Raw genomic sequence first — 18,906 nt, forward strand, 5'->3', positions numbered from 1 at the left:
GTGATTTCCCACATGATAATTTAATGTTAAAGACAAATATTTGCATGTGTGTACATATAGGGCTGAAATGATTAATCGTGATTAATCGATTTGAATAATTAACTAAAAATCGATAAATCGCTAACTGGAGTATACAGAAAAAATAAAGTCCAAGTTCTGAAAGAATATATTCAAGGCAGTAATTTAACGTAATCTGTACAAAAAAAAAAAAAAAACTAAAAAAAAAAAAAAGAACTTGTCAAGTGGCAATTTTAGCTTCAACTGATTCAAATTCTGTAAAAATCGAAATTAGTCAGTTAAAACAAAAATTAATCAATAGCTTGACTGACGTTAAGGGAAGCAGAAAGGGCTGAGATTTTCACATGTATTGTATCTTTTGCTGCAAATGATCAATTATTCACAAAAGACTGCTATATTATAAATTTTTAGGCAATAGAATATTTAATTTATTCTTTAAAAATTGGAGTTGAGTTGATTATTTGCATTTTTTTAATGCAGTGGTCCGAAGATCTTGCCCTGTCAAATTTAAACTACTGACAGGCCAAAAAATTCATTAAATTATAAATGCAAAAAATTGTTTCCTGTGATTTTTTTATTTACCTGCTTTACAGTAAACATTTTTAAAAATTAAATCTGTATATAATTGTCAACATTTTTTTGTAATTCTTATTACAAAAAAATGAAAGCAATTGTTTTCTGTTTTGTTTGTTTTCACCGTTCTTGATTGTAATCAAGGACCAAACACAAGCATTTCAATATTTTATTGTATTTCTAATATTGTTTAAAAAAAAAAAAAACTTAAGTGGTTAAATAAAAAATCAGCAGAATGTGTCCATTTTTTACCCAATTAATCGTGTAAATATCCGATTAATCGTCTGAACAATCGATTAATCGTCTGAACAATCAATTACTAAGATAGTCGTTTGTTACAGCCCTAACATAGATATATATATATATATATATATATATGCGATAAAACTGGCACTAATTTTCATCTGGGAATCTAAATTTGCTTGATTTTCCAGTTATGCACCGTTCACCATTCCGATTATTCCCAAAACAACAGATAACAGAGCAGAATTTGGCTGAGGTCCATCAGAAACCGAGTCCAGATGTTTCTCAGAGGGCTGGCGGTCAGTTCGGTTCTGGAGCAGCCGGTTCTACTCCTCCTCCTCCTCCTCTTCAGGTTCTGGGGCGGCGCTGCCGAACAGCGCCAGGATCTGCTGGCCCACCGGGTTGTACAGGAAGGCTTCGATCTCGCCGCCGCCGTTGCCGTTTTTCTGGAAGTGGATCTCTAGCATGTCCTGCATCGTCTCCCGGTCCATGACGTCCGGGATTCCCGTCAGCAGGACGGTCCGAGGGCACATAGAGGTCCGGGTCTGGGAGGGAGGTCCGGAGGACGCAAAGACAAAAATTAGAAGAACATCAGTGCTACTGAAGAAGAAAAAAAAGGAATTTGACTTTTTCTCAGAATTTGGATTTTTTTTTTTCCAGATTGACTTTTTCAAAAAAAAAAAAAATTTCCATAGAATTTTGACTTTTGTCTCAGAATTTTGACTTTTCCCATATATCTAACGTTCACAGAGTTATGGCTTTTTCTGTAAAAATTAATTTGTAAAAAAGATGTATATATATATATTTTTTTTTTTAAGGAAATAACTTTTAGAAAAACAAGTCAGAAAAATTTGACTTTTTCTCAGAATTATTAGTTTTTATCTGAATTTTGACTTAAAAATCTGGCTTTTTAGAAAAAAAGTAGGAAAATTCGGACTTTCTCAGAATTCTGAATTTTTATTTTAAAAAGTGACTTAAAAAATCAGATTTATCAGAGAAAAGTCATAAAATTTTGAGTTTTTCTAAAAGAAAAAAAAGACTATTTGGTAAAAGTCACGTTTTAGAAAAAAGCCAAAAAATTTAAACTTTTTCTCAGAATCTCGACTTTCTAAAAAAAATTTACTTCCTAAAAATCCTGGCTTGTAATTCTTTTTTTTTTTTCCTCATCATTTTGAAAACAACCAAATTTCTTCAATTATGTTGTTGTATGAACAGTTTCTTTCTTTCTAAATTGTGTTGGTAGTTTTTCTTTTGTAAGACTAGATTTGCCTGATGGTTCAACAATTTGATTTCAATCCTGAGAAAAAAGTAAGAATTATGAAATTAAAATCAAAATTCTACTAATTTATTACAATTTTTGTTGGCCTTAATCTTCTTCCGTACAAAAAGAGTTAAAAATGTGTTTCTCTTCTTTTATTTTTGAGTGTGTTTTCCCAACATTTCTCACCTCCAAGTTTGTGATTGTTCCGTTTACGAAAGGCGTCACCCTCACTATGTGCTTGTTTTTGTAGAAATCTACTTTATGGTGTTCTGTTAGTGCCAAATCTTCTGCAACTGATTGGAGAAAGTTCAGAAGAAGAGTCAGTTTAAGTCAGCTGTGAAGTCAGAAAAGAAGAAAACATCTGTCCTCACTCTTGTCCTTCACGAACGCGATGACCACCGTCCCCGAGTCGGGCAGGAAGTCGCAGGACTCCACCTCGCCGCCTCCATTTTTGGACTTGGAGAAGTGGATTTCCAGTTTGTTCAGCAGCATCTCCGTGTCCATCTTGGGCAGGTTGGACACCAAAACCCGGTGAGGACAGATGTCCGTGTCGATCTGCGGTTCAAGCGGTCAGAGGTTACGAATGGGAGCATTTGGTTTCGTCGTCGTGGCGGCGGATTTTACCTCCACCAGGCTGGGCATCATCAGGTGAACCGGCTGGGCCTCCACCGTGATGTGGCACTCTCCTCCCAGATCCACCTTATGTTTCCTCTTTTCCAGAATATTTGCCGCCACTAGTAATCACATGTTAACAAAAATCTCTGTTTAAGTAAAGTTTTAATGCTCATTACACTATTTGCACAGAATCTTTCTTAGATAACGAGATTTCAGTCTGATCACATCAGAATGAGATGTTTTAGGGGCTCCTGCCACTTTAAATCCAAATTAAGCTGCTACTGGGCACGCCTCCCCCAACTCAACATTTACCCTCGCACGTGAAAATGACTCAAAACATAAATGCAATGTTATTGCAGTTATGTGCAATAACATTGCATCTTTGAAAAGCAGAAGTGGGGCCTCCTGCACAACCAACAAGAATGCAGCAAGTGGTTTCTGGATGGTAAGTCAACAAAACACTAGTCTTTTCCAGCAGCCATTGTACCGCACATACAGCAGTAAAACTAGCTGACCAAACATAGCAAAACTCTGCTTGGTTGGGTTGCTAGGTAACAGGGCGGAACTCTGCTTGGGTTGCTAGGTAAGGGAGCGGAACTCTGCTTGGGTTGCTAGGTAACGGAGCGGAACTCTGCTTGGGTTGCTAGGTAACAGGGCTGTGTGACTTTAAATTTAAAAGTTTTTGACACTGAAAAACTTTAACTTAATGTCCAAAATACTGGGGGGGATTGTTCTTAGATGCAGTTAAGCCCCAAATGGAAAAATAAAAATGTGCAAAATGTGAAATTTGCATAATAGGTCCCCTTTAAGGTTCAAATATGTATTATGTATTTTTTGAAGACCTGCAGCACATAAAGTGGTAAAACCTGCTGACCAAACGTGCTGGAGCTCAGCTTGGGTTGCTAGGTAACGGCGCAGTGTGAAACGGATCATTTTCCAGACACCAAAAAATATGAACTTATTGCCAAAAAGAGGCTAAGTAGGGGGTATTTTAAGCGCAGGGACTTTTTTTTTTACCTAAATGAAAATATAAAATCATGCAAAATTTGAAAGTTGCATAATAAGCCCCCTGTAAGTATCAAATATCTATATTTTTCTACATCTACAGCACAAACAGCAGCAAAAACAAATGTGCAGGAACTTAGCTTGGGTTGCTAGGTAACTTGCAGAACTCTGCTAAGGTTGCTAGGTAACCTGGAATGTGACTTAACAACATGGAGGTTTTAGAAACTGCTCATTTTTACAATTAATTTATTGTAAAAAAGTTCTTTTTAAGAATTTCTCAGATGGTTTTTTTATAACCACCTGAGAACTAAATGGAAGTAGAAAGATGTGCAAAACGTGAATATTAAGCCGCTAACGACGTTTATCTTCTCACCGTCCTCCTCCTCGAACGTGATGAGCGCCGTTCCCTCTTCCATCGGGTACCTGATGTGCGGCTTCATCTCAAACTCCTCCGCGTCGTCGGCCTTTCCCGTCTTTCCGGAGAAGACGAAATTTTTCTCTGGCATCTTGGAGAACACCTGCGACGGAAAGCTGCGTCATTAGTGGAGACGCTCGGGAAGTCGGGCTGCGGAGGAATCAGAACGTCGCCTACATCCGCTCGCTCCTTCAGTTGGGCGTTTTGGGAATCTTCCTTCTTGAGTTCAGCCTGGAGTCTCTGTAACTCCTCCATGAGTTCGCAGTCCTCCTGCTTCAGGGCATCCAACTTGGCCTGAAGTCAGACAAAACACATTCAGGAATATTAGGGCTAATTTCACAAAAAATGCAAAAGTACATAAACTTTGTGTGTTTTATTAGGATTTCATGTGAATTTTCCACTCATTCTTCTTCAGTTCAGGCTCCAGTTCAGGTCTGGGCTTTTTATGTAAATATGAACTTCCTCAAGGCAAACACATTTTTCTTTTTTTCTTAGTTTGTACGAGATGCTGCTTCATATTTAAGATCATTTCAGATTTTTGTGTAATTTTTGACCAGGTTAACTTTAAAAAATAGCTGTTATTGTTACAGGTTACATTTCTAAGCTACTGTAAAGTAATTAAGAGGGATAAATAGGTATTGATCAGCTGATATTGATATTTGATAATAGCACTGCTTTTATGGCAGAATTTAGCCATAAATAAAAAGAACATTTCTAAGATTAATTTAAAAAATTTTGATGTTTTTTCAACAAATTTTCAACTTTTGAAACAAATGTCCTTATTTTTTGTAGGAAATTTCTAAGAAAAAAAAAATCACATTTTCTGAGTTTTTTTCTAGAAAATGTTTGACTTTTCAAACTCAGAAATGTTCCTTTTTTTAAAGAAAGTTTTTGAGAATAATCTCAACATTTCTAGTCATTTTCAACTTGAAACTCAAGTTTTGTTTAGAAAATTTAAGAGATTTTTTTCCAGTGACCGCTACAGATTACTGTGTTTGATAAACTGTTTCATTAGGTTTAGTCATTTTCCAACCTTTTCAGCTGCCATCTGTTCTTTGAAGGAGATCTGGTCTTTTTTCAGACCCTCCGTCACTTTTTCTGTGCGTTCCTTGAACTTTTGGGTCATTTCCTGTCGTTCCTTAATGGAGACCTTTAAATCCTCCTGCTCCTCCAGGATCACAGAGTATTTTTTCTGAGGGGAAACAGCAACAACAATCACTTTTTGGTACATGTGAACGTCTGAAAGCTGTGAAAAGATTCAATGGAGACACGTTAATGTTTTAGCATTAGCATTGTGTGTGAACAGGCTTCAAATAAACCCAGCTTTTATGGCAGCAGTTTAAACTCCTCTTAATCCACTACAGGTACAAAAAAGGAGTAAATTTATTCCAAAAAACTAATACATTTTGGGATTAATCACAAAAATTTTCTTGAAAAAAAAAAGTTAAACTTTTGGGAATTTTCAAAAGTCGAATATTTTTTGCCTTTTGGATCATGTCAGTGATTTTCTCAAAAATTTCTGAGATTTATCTAAAATTGTCTTAGTTTTTTCTCAAACATTTTTCACTTTTGGATCTCAGAAATATTCTACAGAATTTCTTAGATTTCTTAGATTTTATGAGCTGTTTTCACAAACATTTGACTTTTGGAGGTAAAAAATTTAGAATTTTTATTTAATTGTTGTAGAATTGTTATTTAATGAGAATCTCTGAGATTAATCTCAAAACTTGACTTTTCACAATTTACATTTTTAATCAATCTCAAAATTCAGAATTTTCTTGCAAATGTTTGACTTTTTGAGCTCAGAAAATTTCCAAGTTTTTTATGAAAATACTGGGATTAAATTCAAAGTTATTTGGTGGAAATGCTCCCCTTCCTATCTATCTACAGCGGCCCTAAGATGCCTTTGTCCAAACGTTAGACTGAATATTCACAGAGAAACAATCAGATTTTAAATTTTCAATTAGAAATTCAAACCTCTGTGCACTCCTGAGGGATAAATCTGACAAATTTCTCTTTAAAATATCCCAGACATATTTATCACATCCCCGACTTTCTAACCAAACAGATTTAAAGACGAGCAGCAAAAGCAAACGAGGTGGATTAGCAGATCTAGCTAACAACTGATATTTTTCATCCAGGACTTTTTTACTGTCAAATATCATCTCTGCTGCCTGGAAATAGAAATTATAGCAGTCTTCAGTCAGAGGCCTCTTCAGATTCGTTGCAAGACTGACTGCTACTGGAAATCAGTAGATACTTGAGCAAGGAGTTAAGACAACATTTAATTCTGCTTTGGGATAAGAACAGTAATTGCTTTCAGCTAAATTTAATTGAAAAGAGGAAAGATAAGAACATTAAACTAAAAATTAGCTGATTTTAGTTGCATAAAGTCAGGAAACTGTTAAAACTAGAAATTAAAACTGTAAAAAAAATCTGTTTTTAAATCTCAAAAATAGGTCTAGTAAAATTAGATGTTTCAGTGAGAGTCTATGCTGCAAAAGATGGATTTATTTAAAATATTTTCACAAATCTCAGAGTAAATGTGCATTGCAGTTGTATTTTGCACCTGGTAATCCTTGATTAAAGCCTGGATTCCCTCTATTGTGTCTTCATTTTGTTCAGCCACCAGGGAGAAATCCTGACAAGAGCGAACAAACAGTAAGAATCTGAACACAAACATGAGATAAATACTGAGTTTTAAATTAAAAATATTCAGAGAATAAACGAGGAAAGTAGTGAAAGGTTGATTCTGGCTAAAAGGGAAACGGAAAGTGTTCCCGTCTTTGATTATGTGACAAACAATGACGCAAAAAGACTTAATCTCACCTCATCTGACGACATGGTGAAAGGAACCTGAAATAATTCAGATTACATGTTTAACAGATTAAAACAGTTCGGAACCGTCACTCGGAGTCAAATCATTACGTAAAGAGTATTTCTAAATGTTTACGTGCTGTAAACAAAGAAAGGCGCAGTCAGGTGAACTTTAGAGCCAATCTGGAGGCCAAATTTCCGATTAACAATCAATCTTAAACTTACAGTAAATCTCAGACTAACAATTTTACTTTAAATCAAAACACAAAGCGACTAAATAAAAATAAATGAATTCATTTATGAGAAAACAGCAGCTCGTTTCTGTCCTACCTCTCACCGACGATCTCTGCTCTAAACTGTTTTATTCTTTCAGTTTCTGTTCTCGATCAGCCGGAAGAGCAGCAGGTGCCTCTTATCTCCACCAGGAGGCGCACAGCCGGAATACATGGCGATGCGTTCAGGGGCTGTAGGAATTCCAACACTTTGCCAGCGCGAACCGCTATTTTTACACCCGCTGCTTGTTTTTGTGAAATGCTTTTATTTTGAAGGTAAATCCCCTCCACTTCCGGTGCGTCATTGTTTCTGGAAGCTAACTTTCGTTTTTCTCTGTTTACGTATGAATCATCTTTTCCAAGATGGCGACGCACCTGTTTCTCTGGCGATGATCCTCTTCATTTTTGCGCAGTTTTAATAAAATAACTAGCGGGAATACGTTGTCGACAAACCTTCGGTGGGTGAGGGGAAACCGAAGTGATCTGCACCGTCCAGAATGTCCACGGAGGAGCTGTCAGCTTCGGATAGCGACACTGTGTTCGCCAGCGCCGGGGAGCGATGGGCACCGGTGGGCGCCGTGGCCAGCCCCGAGGAGGAGAGCGGCGGCCGGCCGAGGCAGAGAGCCTCGTCTTCGGCCACCGATGAGGAGATGGCCGCCCGGCTGATGAAGCTGGAAGAAGAGCAGGACTTGTTGAATTCATCTCTATTAGCGCTAACGTCGCATTTCGCACAGGTTCAGTTCCGGCTGAAGCAGATAGTTCACGCTCAGAGCGAGGAGAAGGAGAGGATGCTGGCCGAGCTGGAGGAGTTCGCCTTCAGGGGCTGCCCGCACGTCGTGGGCTGCCGAGCCCAGGACGCCAAGCAGCTGGAGAACTCGGTGAGGCTTCCAGTTAATTCTGGTTCAGAAATACATTTAATGGTTTAATAATATTAGAGTGTTGTTTCTGGCGTGGTTAGGCTTATCAGAGGGAAGGTAAACACGAACAAGAAATATATTTAACAGAAAAGGAAGCATTTAATAATCGGAGTTCAAGCAATATTTGAATTATCTATCTCTAAATGAAAATTTGAACATAAACTTGGACATTTATTAGTTTAACAAATCTAAAATTTATTATAAAAAAAATAGTGACATTTTTTAGAGTGATCTCAGAAATTTTCTAGAAAAAAAATGAAAATGTACACGTTTGAAAAGTCAAAAATGTTAGAATGAAAATAAATTTTGAGATTAACATCAGAAATGTTCTTCTTTAAAAAAAAAAGAAGAAATTTCTGACTTTGAAAAGTCATAACTTTGTTAGAAAAACAAAATAAATTGAGACTACACCAAGTGTTTCTGTTTTAAGTACAAAAAATATCTTTGTTTGTGTTTTATGTTTTGCACAGAACTAAGCTCAGACAAAATATCAGTTTTTCCTGGATAAAGCTAAGAACTCAAACCACTTTTGCTTTCAAAGCATGCACTCGGGTGCAATTTTTAGTTGTTTAGTAGAAAACGTAGTTTAGAGACGTTCTTTTAGACACAAATGTTCTTGCTACAATTTGTCTTTTGCTTTCACAACTACCAGTGCTTTTTATCCTTTCTATCTTTAATGCAAGCTTTAATTTCTGCTGCATGCGAAGTGTTTTTTCTGCTAATACAGATGCATGATTACCATCGTGTTTCCAGATCTGTGGTGGAAATGTTGCCTTGTTGAAACCTCCTGCAGCAGCAGATCACTATCTGCTTTAAAAACAGCCGCTTTGTTCCTGCTGCTTTTCCTGCTGATGGGAATTTTCAGCTTGTGTTTAATTTAAAAGCCTCTTTTGTTTCTTTTGTCACATGCTTCATTTGCAGGAAGATCTGGTGAGTAGATCTTGTGTAAACATTGCGCCAAAAGCAGCTTCTGAGAGGCGTGTGTGTGTGTTTGATTTATAATCGGTGTGTGTTTGTGTGTGTCCTGTCAGAGCGAGAGGGAGAAGCGGGAGCGACTGGAGGCGCAGAGGGAAAAACAAAAGGATCTCATCGTCCAGCTGAAGACGCAGCTGGACGATCTGGAGCGCTTCGCCTATCAGGAGGGCAGCTACGACTCGCTGCCACAGTCCGTCGTCATGGAGAGGCAGAAGGTGTGGAAATGCAAACATGCGTCACATCTCATGCGTCACGTCTCGCATCATAAAATCCACAGGTTGTTCTTCCACTTATAAACATCAGGCATATCAAGTCCAACATGCTAAAATATAAAACATTCAGATTAGGGGTGCACACAATTAAATAACCATTAAGTGTTGATTAGTGGTTTGTTAGATTAAAATGAGTTATAATCATCAACTAACAACGTCCGCTTAGATCTTCCATAGTGCTGTAGTTTGGTCGCCATCCAGCAGAGGGCGCCGCTGGTCATTCTGAAGGAGCCGTTGATACAGAAACAAAAATGGTGGCGATATCCCAGAACGGTAAAGAGAAACTGTCCAACCTAGTGAAAACTTGGACATTTTCTGAGTTTCAACTGTCAGAAATGTCAAATTTTTTCAACAAAATTTCAGACAGATTTTCGACTTTTCAGACTCAGAAATGTTCAACTTTTTTGTACAACATTTTTGAGACTTTTTGAAAATTTTCTGACTTTTTTTCTCATAAATTTTTGACTTTTTTTTTGTCTACAATCCCTATAATTCTCCGTCATGTTTCACATATTTGATTCTTTGTTTAACAACCCAATTGGTCCTTGTTTTTATATTTTATGAATATTGCAAAGATTAATAGGAGAAAAGCGCAAATTTTCTATTTACTGAGTCAGCATTTAATTCCAGCTGACACAAAATAATGCTAAAATTAGATGTTTTTTTTTTTAATTCAGTATATTCTGAAAAATGTAGCCCTTTTTTGTTATGGAAAGAGAAATTGGCCGCTTATCGATTAATCTTTAGTCAATAAGATCAATTAACTTTAGATTAACTCATTAATTGATAATTTGCATCCCTAAAACTGTGCTCTCCTAACAATGAGAAATCTTGTGCAGAGTTGAAGTTATATTTTTAGACTAATATGATTTTTTTTTGCTTTCCCAAAAGCAATGGCACTTTTTGTTTGCATACCTCAGTGTTGCATTCAAGGAAGTCACGGATAAGCGGCTTCTGGAATTCTCTGATTAGTGTGATGAAAATCGACAATGAATTTTTTTAGATCAGGAAACGTTGAGATGACAGGAACTGGGTGAGGTTTCTTTACCCTTTGGAACAGTGATCCCAGCTTCTACATTAATTGAAAATAATTAATTTAGAGGCGTCTTTGTGAATTTACCCTCCCTGTAAAAGGAGGGTAAATTTCCTTCAGTTTCCAGTTTTTTTTCTTTTCCTCAATATATTTTTTCTGGTGCTAATGTCGTTTACTGATAACAATCAGACAGGAAGAAAAACACAAGGCAACGGTTTCTACTTCCAGCTTTTCTTTCTTCTTTTTTAAACAGTTTTATTAGTTTTGTGTTTTCAGGTTTTCTATTAAATGTCAATTACGTGTCTGTTATTAACAAAATGTTTTAATAAGATTATTTTACAAAAACATTTAAAAAAAAAAGTAATTTTGGCAGTGTTTTTACTGCGCTCTAAAAAAATACTCTTTTTCTTACCCACTAAATGAAAACAAACATGTTTTAACCAAGAATCCACCAGACACACAGCTGCAGTTTGTTAAAGTTTTATAAGTTTTTTATTGAAAGAAACTGATTTGGAAAAATGTTCTTTTACCTGATTTTGATATTTTTTTTTGTTACTTTTATGAATTATTGTGATTTTGGTCCCTAAAATACAAAAATGTCCACTTAGCTTAATACTGTGGTCCGTCTGATGATGTAATTTTTAAATAATTTGATCAGTTACTCTGTACTTAATTTGACTTTTTCCAAGATACTTTTCACTCTTGAGTAATTTCTTGGATTGATACTTTTACTCTAGTAAAATATGTAGTAGTAGTAATACTCTTACTTGAGTGCAGTTTTTGTACTCTGCCCACCTCTTCCTAATATTGTTTTAATAAAGTTCTTATTAATAGAAGCTGTCAAACAAGATGGCCGCCTTGTTTGTGCTGACATCAGTCCGAACTATGGAAGCTGAAATCCAGATGTTCAAAAGTTAAAACTTTAAAAAGCCCAAAATAATATTAGATTTTAGTTTATTTGGTTTCATGACCAAACCTTGCTGGTGATTTTCATGTTTTGTTTCTGGTTTCACCTTCAGCCTGTTTCTGTTTCCAGGTCATCATTGACGAGCTGATAAAGAAGCTGGACGTGAATCTGAACGAGGACATCGGGAACTTGTCCCCGGAGGAGCTGAGGCAGCGGGTGGACGCCGCCATCGCTCAGATCGTGAACCCGGCCCGAGTGAAGGAGCAGCTGGTGGAGCAGCTGAAGACGCAGATCAGGGACCTGGAGATGTTCATTAACTTCATACAGGGTACGCAGGACACACACCTGTTCATTCTGGGGTTTATTCTTGTTTGATTGTCTCTTTTAATCATATTTGTGTCTTTTCTTCCTGAAGATGAGGTGGGGAACCCTCTTTTGTCAGACGGAGTGCGGAGTCAGCAGCCGAAAGCAGACGGAGCCAACGGCAGAGCTGCAGGGATGAAGAAGAAAGGTCAGTTTATTACAGACAGAGAGTCTTAAAATAGTGATGCAGGTCCTAAACTTAACTCGTAATGATCTTAAATTATAGTTGGTGAAACCAGCAGAGTCCCAGTTCATCAAGCTGCCTCTCCCTGTGTTTCTGCCCCCCACAGTGGACCCGGTCCAGGCCGAGCGGATGCGGGCCACGGGCCTGCAGCTCATCCAGAAGGCTCTGGCCGTGCTGCAGATCTTCGCTGCCAGTCAGTTCGGCTGTTCGGCCGGCCACGTCCCCCAGAACCTTTGGCCCCAGGACTGTCCGGGCCGGGACTACGGCCCCCTGCTGCAGCGCCTGGAGGCGGCCGTGGAGAAGGTCCGGGTCCTGGGCTCGTGGCGCCATCCCTCTGTGGAGCACGTGGTGAGCTACAGCGGCGCGGCGGCGGCGCTGGGCGCACGGGACGAGCTGACGACGGCGGTGAGGAAGGAGCTGGCGGTGGCGCTGAAGGACCTGCTGGCCCACGGCCTGTTCTGCCCCTCGCAGACCATGAGCCTGGTGCTGGCGCCCATCTCCTGCCTGCTGCCCTACCGCCCCGCCCCGCTCGCCATGCACCCCTGGGAACTCTTCGTCAAGTACTACGAGTCCAAAAACGGGAAGGCGTTCGTGGAATCGCCAGCCCGAAAGCTGTCGCAGTCCTTCAGCCTGAAGGTGGGCGGAGGCCCGGGGACGGTGACGCCCAAACACTCGCTGCTGTGGGCCGTCCACTTGGTGCTGAAGGAGCACGGCCGCTACAAGCGCGGGCCGGACTCGGAGCTCAAGGCGCTGGTGTGCATGGCGCTGAACGAGCAGCGGCTGGTTTCCTGGATCAACCTGCTCTGCAAGTCGTCCGTTCTGATCCAGCCGCACTACCAGAGCTGGAGCTACATGGCCCAGACGGGCTTCGAGGGCGCCCTGCGCATCCTGGGCCGCATCAGCCACCTGCGCTTCAACCTGCCGGTGGACCTGGCCGTGCGGCAGCTCAAGAACATCAAGGACGCCTTCTGACGAGGCGCTCTGCGGCGGCGGCGGCCACTGCAAAAACACAAAGTCTGACCAGGAGCTTCTGTTCAAAGTGTCTCATTACGCTTAAAATAAGACAAAACTAAACCACAACTAACAATTCAGCAAGAAACACCAGCTGGTTTTAAGGCTGTAATTATTGAATATTGATAAAAATAACTCACTGGCAGGTTATTTCACTTATAGGGAAAAATGTCTTGTTGCCATGGAAACTAGTACTTTTTATCAAAACTCAAGAACTATGTACTAAGAAATCCCTACATCTTGCTGAAAAGTTAGTTTTGTCTTTATTTCAAGTGTAATAAGAAACTAGACCAAACAGATTTAGTGTTTTTGCAGTGCACTCTGACCCGTTATGCTCGTGTGCATGAATGTGTTGACCTGCTTCTCTAAACATGCCTGACGCTGCAAAAACCCAAAGTACCCCCAAGTGTTTTTGTTTTAAGTTCTGTTTCAAATGTCTTATTATGTTTAAAATAAGGCAAAACTAACTCACAAGTAACATTTCAGCAGGAAATACCAGCTTGTTTTAAGTCAGTAATTACTGAATATTGATAAAAAACACCGTTTCATTTTTAACATAGGGGGGAAAAATATCCTGTTGCCATGGAAACGTGTACTTTTTAAAATCAGTATTCAAGCATTATTTACTGAAAACAAGCTCCTATATCTTGCTGAAAAGTTGCTTGTGAGTTAGTTTTGTCTTATTTTAAGTGTACTAAGAAAATGGACAAAAATACTTTTGATTTTGTGTTTTTGCAGTGTAGAGTCACCTGCGATGACCTCACCTTTAGCCTTTAGCCTAACGCTAACATCTTTGTGACCTTTGCTCAGCAGCTTCTTCCTCTGCTGGACCTGATGGGGCCCCAACCTATGCAGCAAACATCCTGAGGAGACTATGCACTGCAAAAACACTAAATCTTACAGTGTTTTTGAACGGAGCTGGTTTTAAGTAAATAACTCATCAATATTGATGAAATATTGTGGAATTACTGACTCTTATTTTACATTTAGAAGTTTTGTCTTATTTTGAGCTTACTGAGATATTTTCTCTTGAAACTAGACAAAAATAGTTGGTAAGATTTTGTGTTTTTGCAGTGTATGTAGCCATGGATACTGTGAGTGAAGGAAGAGGAGCAGAAACATTCCTGATAAACTCTCTAGTTCTTCTTTATAACTCTGGATGCTGTTACGCAAACAGGAAGCTTCTGTGTAGCAAAAATCACCAAAATAAAAGCTCTGTGCGTGTGTATGGGTGGCGTTGCTGTCGTGCAGCTTTTTGGTCAAATGAACCACCGAATGAGTTCCTGTGTTTCAGTTCCGGCTGTTTTCTTGTTGACTGAGCTGCTGCTGGTGATCATTTTTATTCCAGATTTCATTTTATTTCCATGAACAGCAAATCATGTCCATAAAAACCTGAATGTATGAACCGTAGATGCTATTAAACTGACGTTAGTTTGTATTTGTTGTTTATTTTGTTCATGTGTTTGTGTCAAACCATCAGTTGTAGAGCACTTTTCCAAACTTCAGTTGTGTTTTTGGGTATATTTACTGCACACTTTTTGTTTTTGTTTATGTTTGGATGTTTATTTATTAGATAAATCGCTTTAAACACTTAAAGTGGCTGCTGTTCTGTAACCGCAGCAGTTCAATCTGGGAGCATCACTGAAAACAATTAATGCTATATTTATTTAATTGAAAACGGTATGTGGGAACATATAAATTGTTATTTTTGATTTTATTATATTTAATGTAAACCTGCAGTTGTAAAATAATAAACGAAGTAAAAGAAGTTTCTTTTTTTATCTCCATTTCTTTCGTCTGCAACCTCCAGGGGGCGCTACATTCTCTCATCTATCTGTCGTTCTACCTATCTATGCATTGTGTATTAATGTGTACATAATAAAGTATCCCAATCTTCAAATATTATATTTCAGTCATGTGTTTTACTTTGCGATGCAACATAGTTAATTATCTTTTTTTCTTTTTAATTTACAAAATTTAGGTTTTCTTTTTCTACAATCTAGTTCCATAATGTTGAGAAATACAGAATATTAACTAAGTATATAATTTGTTCAATACTATTAAATCAAATGTAAAAGGAGGAACCTTTAAGTTCCTCCCGTAATAAGTTCGTACTTATTTAAAGTCCGTATTTTAAAATGCTAACATTTTAAACATTTATGTTTGAAATTTAAAAAAGTATTTACATTTTATATTTAGATGTTAGATTTTTTTTTATTTTCTTAAAAGATAATCCCGATATTTCCAAAAATGAAATGATTGAGGAAGTGACGTACTTCACGTTTGCCCTCTGGACTTCCTTTTCCTGTTAGCGGCTGCCGAAGAGAAGCATCAGTGAGTGAATTTTTCCACAAAATAATCCACTTCCATCGGGTTTAATCTGGGTTAATCTGTTGTTTATAGCCCAGTATATCACAGATTACCCTCCCTAGTGTCAAACTCGACCTGATATTTAGTGAGTTTATGTTTGATTAAAGATGAAAATTAGCTGTTTTGCTGCTATTGGATCTCTTCCCCAGCGCACTTTCCAACATGGCAGCCTTCTTGAGGCTAAAGCTGCCCCTTACTTTTAGTGGCGTATTATATAATTATTTTAACATATTCTGATTTTATGTGGATGTGTTCTTTGTCAAGCAACCCATCTAACTTTAGAAACACCCAAAGTGCTTAACAGAGTGAATATTACATATATAAACACGCTTGTTTGGTAGCTTACAGTTAGCTAAATGCTAACTAGCCTGGGTGTCCGGGAGCAACAGCAAGGCGATAATAAAATCTGATTATTCTGAGTTACGTCTGTCTCGGTTTTAACAGATTTCCTTCTTTCTGACAGGAATGGGCAAGTTTATGAAGCCGGGGAAGGTGGTGATGGTCCTGGCTGGACGCTACGCCGGGCGCAAAGCTGTTATCGTCAAGGTATAAACTGGACTTAAACTGTCCTGCAGCAAAGAAAAGAAATTATATTTATACAACATGTAGAGACTGGGTTCATAGTTTTCATCTTTGCAAGGCAACATGATTAAGAAGAGTATAAAAATGTGGCTGAAATGCAAGTCTAGTTAAAAAGTGTATTTGATTGAGTGGATATTAATTAAAAAACAGCAAGTGAATCAAGTTTTTCACATTTCATGTCTTACATCAACAATTACATTTAAAAAAATACAATTTATTCTTAATGTCAACAAACAGTCTGTCTGGTTCATAATTGTTTGAGCTGCTGATTTTATACATTTTAAAAACAAAATCAAAGCAAATTGACTTTTTGCTGTTAGAAGAATATTCTTGTGTGAAATTTATCTTTAACATTCCTGTAAATTGTTCTTGGCGTCTTATTTGCTCTGCACAAAGTATTTAGATCATTAGCAGGACTTTCTATCAAATGTGACTAAAATTCAGTGTTATTGTTTTCCCCCTGATGTGATCCATATCCGTCTTTTTCTGATTAAACGACCTAATTCTGATAATTTCACCAAATATAAATGGAATCCCATCTGGCACTAATTTGGTTCCATACCCAGTAATTTTCAAACAGCTGCATTATGAGTTACTGACAGACCTGGAGGTTTAATGTTCTCCAGTCTCCTTATTTTTTGTCTAACTAGATGCTTTAGGAGGTAAATTAAATGTTTATTTGGCAGTAAACTGTTTTCTGCTGTTTTTTTTGCAGAATATTGACGACGGCACCACCGACCGCCCCTACAGCCACGCTCTGGTCGCCGGCATCGACCGCTACCCCCGTAAGGTGACCACCGTCATGGGCAAGAAGAAGATCGCCAAGAGATCCAAGATCAAGGCTTTCGTCAAAGTTTTCAACTACAACCACCTCATGCCCACCAGGTCAGAAACTCACCTTTTGTTTTCTCTGCTCCAGTCCATCCTGACCACAACGCTACACCATCTTCAGTCCCATTCGTTTGTCTTTGTGTTTTCATAAAAATAAAGGGTTAATAATAGAAGCTTTTACAGTGTACATTGGGATAGTCTGTTGAAATCAGAGCTGCTGTCTGACTGGATTCTGTTTCTGTCAGCAGATAAAAACGTTTCTGGTTTATTTATCCACCAAACTTTCCACTCAAAGAGCAAATCGGCTCAGGATTAAAACTCTGATTTTCTTTCCGTCTTTTTAGGGTTGAAACGATTAATTGTGATTAATCAATTGCTGAAACGATCGTCAAACAATTTGGTAATCGATTAATCTGTAACAAGAGTATACAAACCTTAAAAAATGGCCACTCTGTAGAAAATAAAACATGTTGCATTTAAGATTAAAACGTTTTTGTCTGTAAATGTGTTTTAGCTTCACCATGTTTCTAAAGGAATTCTGCTGCTGCTGTATTTTAATTGGAATAAAATATTTGCATTATTTTGGATTTGGGATTGAATTGTTTATTTAGATATTTCAATGAATTTCTAATATTTAAAAAAAGGTTTTAAGTGGTGAAAGGGAAAAATCTGCAGAATTTCATTTTTAAAAATCTAATCATCAGAATTAATCATTAGAATTGCATATTAATTACCAGAATAATCAATTAATCACCAGAATAATCGACTAGATGTCAGAATTATTGGTCATTAGAAATACTGTCAGCATTATCAATTGATTTACTAAAATAATCATTAGTTCCAGTTCTTCCTTTTTTTCCTGCTCTAATCAATTTAATCACATTTTGAAAGTTTTTTTTTTTTTGCTGTTCTTGTTCATTTCTTTGAAGAAGTGAACAGAAAATGTTGCTCCAACGTCTCTGCTGCAGTTGAACTCGTTTCCTCTTCGCCCTCAGATACTCGGTGGACATTCCTCTGGACAAAACCGTCGTCAACAAGGACGTCTTCAGGGATCCTGCTCTCAAACGCAAAGCCAGGCGGGAGGCCAAGGTCAAGTTTGAGGAGAGGTCAGAGCAGTTTAACCAATTAATCATCAGTTTCCAACATTAACATGTTGGCTTCTTGCTAAATTTCTCTTTTTTTTCTGTTTCCAGGTACAAGACGGGCAAGAACAAGTGGTTCTTCCAGAAGCTGCGATTCTAATTTCCCTCGGTTTCACAAAATAAATGTTTATAAATGGAAATCATTTGGATTCCTGGCTGTTTTTTGGTTCTGGTTGAAATGGAAATGATGAGTTTTGTTTTCTGAAATGAGTAAAAAAAATCTTAATTTCAAGTGAATTCAAAGCTTTATAATACATTTAAAGCAATAAAACACAGAAATGTGGACCAACTGAAAAGTGCGTCCATGTAAAGTGCATCGTAACTGAATAACTTTCTATAAGCAAAAAAAAAAACAAAACAAAAAATATTCATACTGACTAAATGTACTGTTATACACTTAGTAGTTTTTAAATCAGGTAAATTCATCAAGCCATAGTTTTTTCTGAGTTAAAGGTCAATACTGTAGTTTGCTTTAGTGTTTGTTTTTTAATTATTCCAGTTAGTTAGGCAGGAAAATAAAATAAGGTTTAAATCATAAAATGCTCCTGATGTGTTCAGGAAGCCCATATTGCTTTGAATTTTCTTGTTGCAGTTAGTTTTTTCCTTCCACTCAACTTTCCATAGCGGTTTTCCATGTAGTTGCATCTTTTTTTCTCGTGTAATATTCTTAATTTTCCGAGAACCTGAGGTTTTCAGGTGTAATCATGAAGATAAACAGAATTTGTTTTATAAAGTTAATTATTTATAACTATGATTTTTCTTTTGTTTTTCTGATGTACTGAAATGCTGCGCTGCAGTTCTTAGATGTTCCACAGGTACACAACACTGGAATGAAATGGCGTCATTACCTCCAGCGCCTCGCTAATGACCTAATTATTCAGGTGTGGTGCATCAGAGGCACATCTAAAAGTTCAGGCCAGCGGGCGGCCCTCCAGGACTGGACACCTGTGATCTGGGCTTTCCTGAGACATATTAGTATTTAAACTCATTATCCTCAGATTTTATTACATAAAATTAAGAGTATGTCTCCAAATAAAAAGATCCTTCATATTTTACATATAATATTTATACAATGCCATAACTTCCTTGAGAGTTTCCCT

At 37.7% G+C, this 18,906-nt stretch overlaps 3 protein-coding genes across 6 annotated transcripts; 2 read left to right on the top strand and 1 right to left on the bottom strand.

Moving 5' to 3' along the window:
• Nucleotides 1-713: 713 nt before the first annotated feature.
• ifi35 (interferon-induced protein 35) lies at nucleotides 714-7,370 on the bottom strand. Of its 2 annotated transcripts, XM_008416435.2 has the most exons (10): nucleotides 7,278-7,370; nucleotides 6,960-6,986; nucleotides 6,700-6,771; nucleotides 5,164-5,322; nucleotides 4,308-4,424; nucleotides 4,089-4,233; nucleotides 2,720-2,829; nucleotides 2,467-2,650; nucleotides 2,282-2,388; nucleotides 714-1,379 (listed from the first exon to the last, which is right to left on the bottom strand). In XM_008416435.2, the coding sequence occupies exons 2-10, from the start codon at nucleotides 6,972-6,974 to the stop codon at nucleotides 1,161-1,163; spliced, it is 1,128 nt and encodes a 375-aa protein (XP_008414657.1). In that variant the 5' UTR covers nucleotides 6,975-6,986; nucleotides 7,278-7,370; the 3' UTR covers nucleotides 714-1,160. The 2 variants fall into 2 exon arrangements, with proteins under 2 accessions (XP_008414657.1, XP_017161875.1); XM_017306386.1 differs by lacking the exon at nucleotides 7,278-7,370 and having other exon boundaries at nucleotides 6,960-7,072.
• Nucleotides 7,371-7,404: 34 nt separating this feature from the next.
• rundc1 (RUN domain containing 1) lies at nucleotides 7,405-13,013 on the top strand. 3 transcript variants are annotated; one of them, XM_008416433.2, is made up of 7 exons: nucleotides 7,405-7,495; nucleotides 7,583-8,097; nucleotides 9,058-9,066; nucleotides 9,168-9,326; nucleotides 11,453-11,651; nucleotides 11,739-11,834; nucleotides 11,977-13,013. In XM_008416433.2, exons 2-7 carry the CDS (start codon nucleotides 7,717-7,719, stop codon nucleotides 12,840-12,842), a joined length of 1,710 nt encoding a protein of 569 aa, XP_008414655.1. In that variant the 5' UTR covers nucleotides 7,405-7,495; nucleotides 7,583-7,716; the 3' UTR covers nucleotides 12,843-13,013. The 3 variants fall into 3 exon arrangements, with proteins under 3 accessions (XP_008414655.1, XP_017161873.1, XP_017161874.1); XM_017306384.1 differs by lacking the exon at nucleotides 7,405-7,495 and having other exon boundaries at nucleotides 7,522-8,097; XM_017306385.1 differs by lacking the exons at nucleotides 7,405-7,495; nucleotides 9,058-9,066 and having other exon boundaries at nucleotides 7,522-8,097.
• A 2,703-nt stretch (nucleotides 13,014-15,716) lies between these two features.
• rpl27 (ribosomal protein L27) lies at nucleotides 15,717-17,949 on the top strand. The gene is made up of 4 exons (XM_017306387.1): nucleotides 15,717-15,797; nucleotides 16,549-16,718; nucleotides 17,660-17,770; nucleotides 17,858-17,949. Exons 1-4 carry the CDS (start codon nucleotides 15,717-15,719, stop codon nucleotides 17,904-17,906), a joined length of 411 nt encoding a protein of 136 aa, XP_017161876.1. The 3' UTR covers nucleotides 17,907-17,949.
• Nucleotides 17,950-18,906: the final 957 nt, after the last annotated feature.

The sequence above is a fragment of the Poecilia reticulata genome, linkage group LG8 (assembly GCF_000633615.1).
Source record: "Poecilia reticulata strain Guanapo linkage group LG8, Guppy_female_1.0+MT, whole genome shotgun sequence".
In the NCBI taxonomy this organism is placed as follows: domain Eukaryota; kingdom Metazoa; phylum Chordata; class Actinopteri; order Cyprinodontiformes; family Poeciliidae; genus Poecilia; species Poecilia reticulata.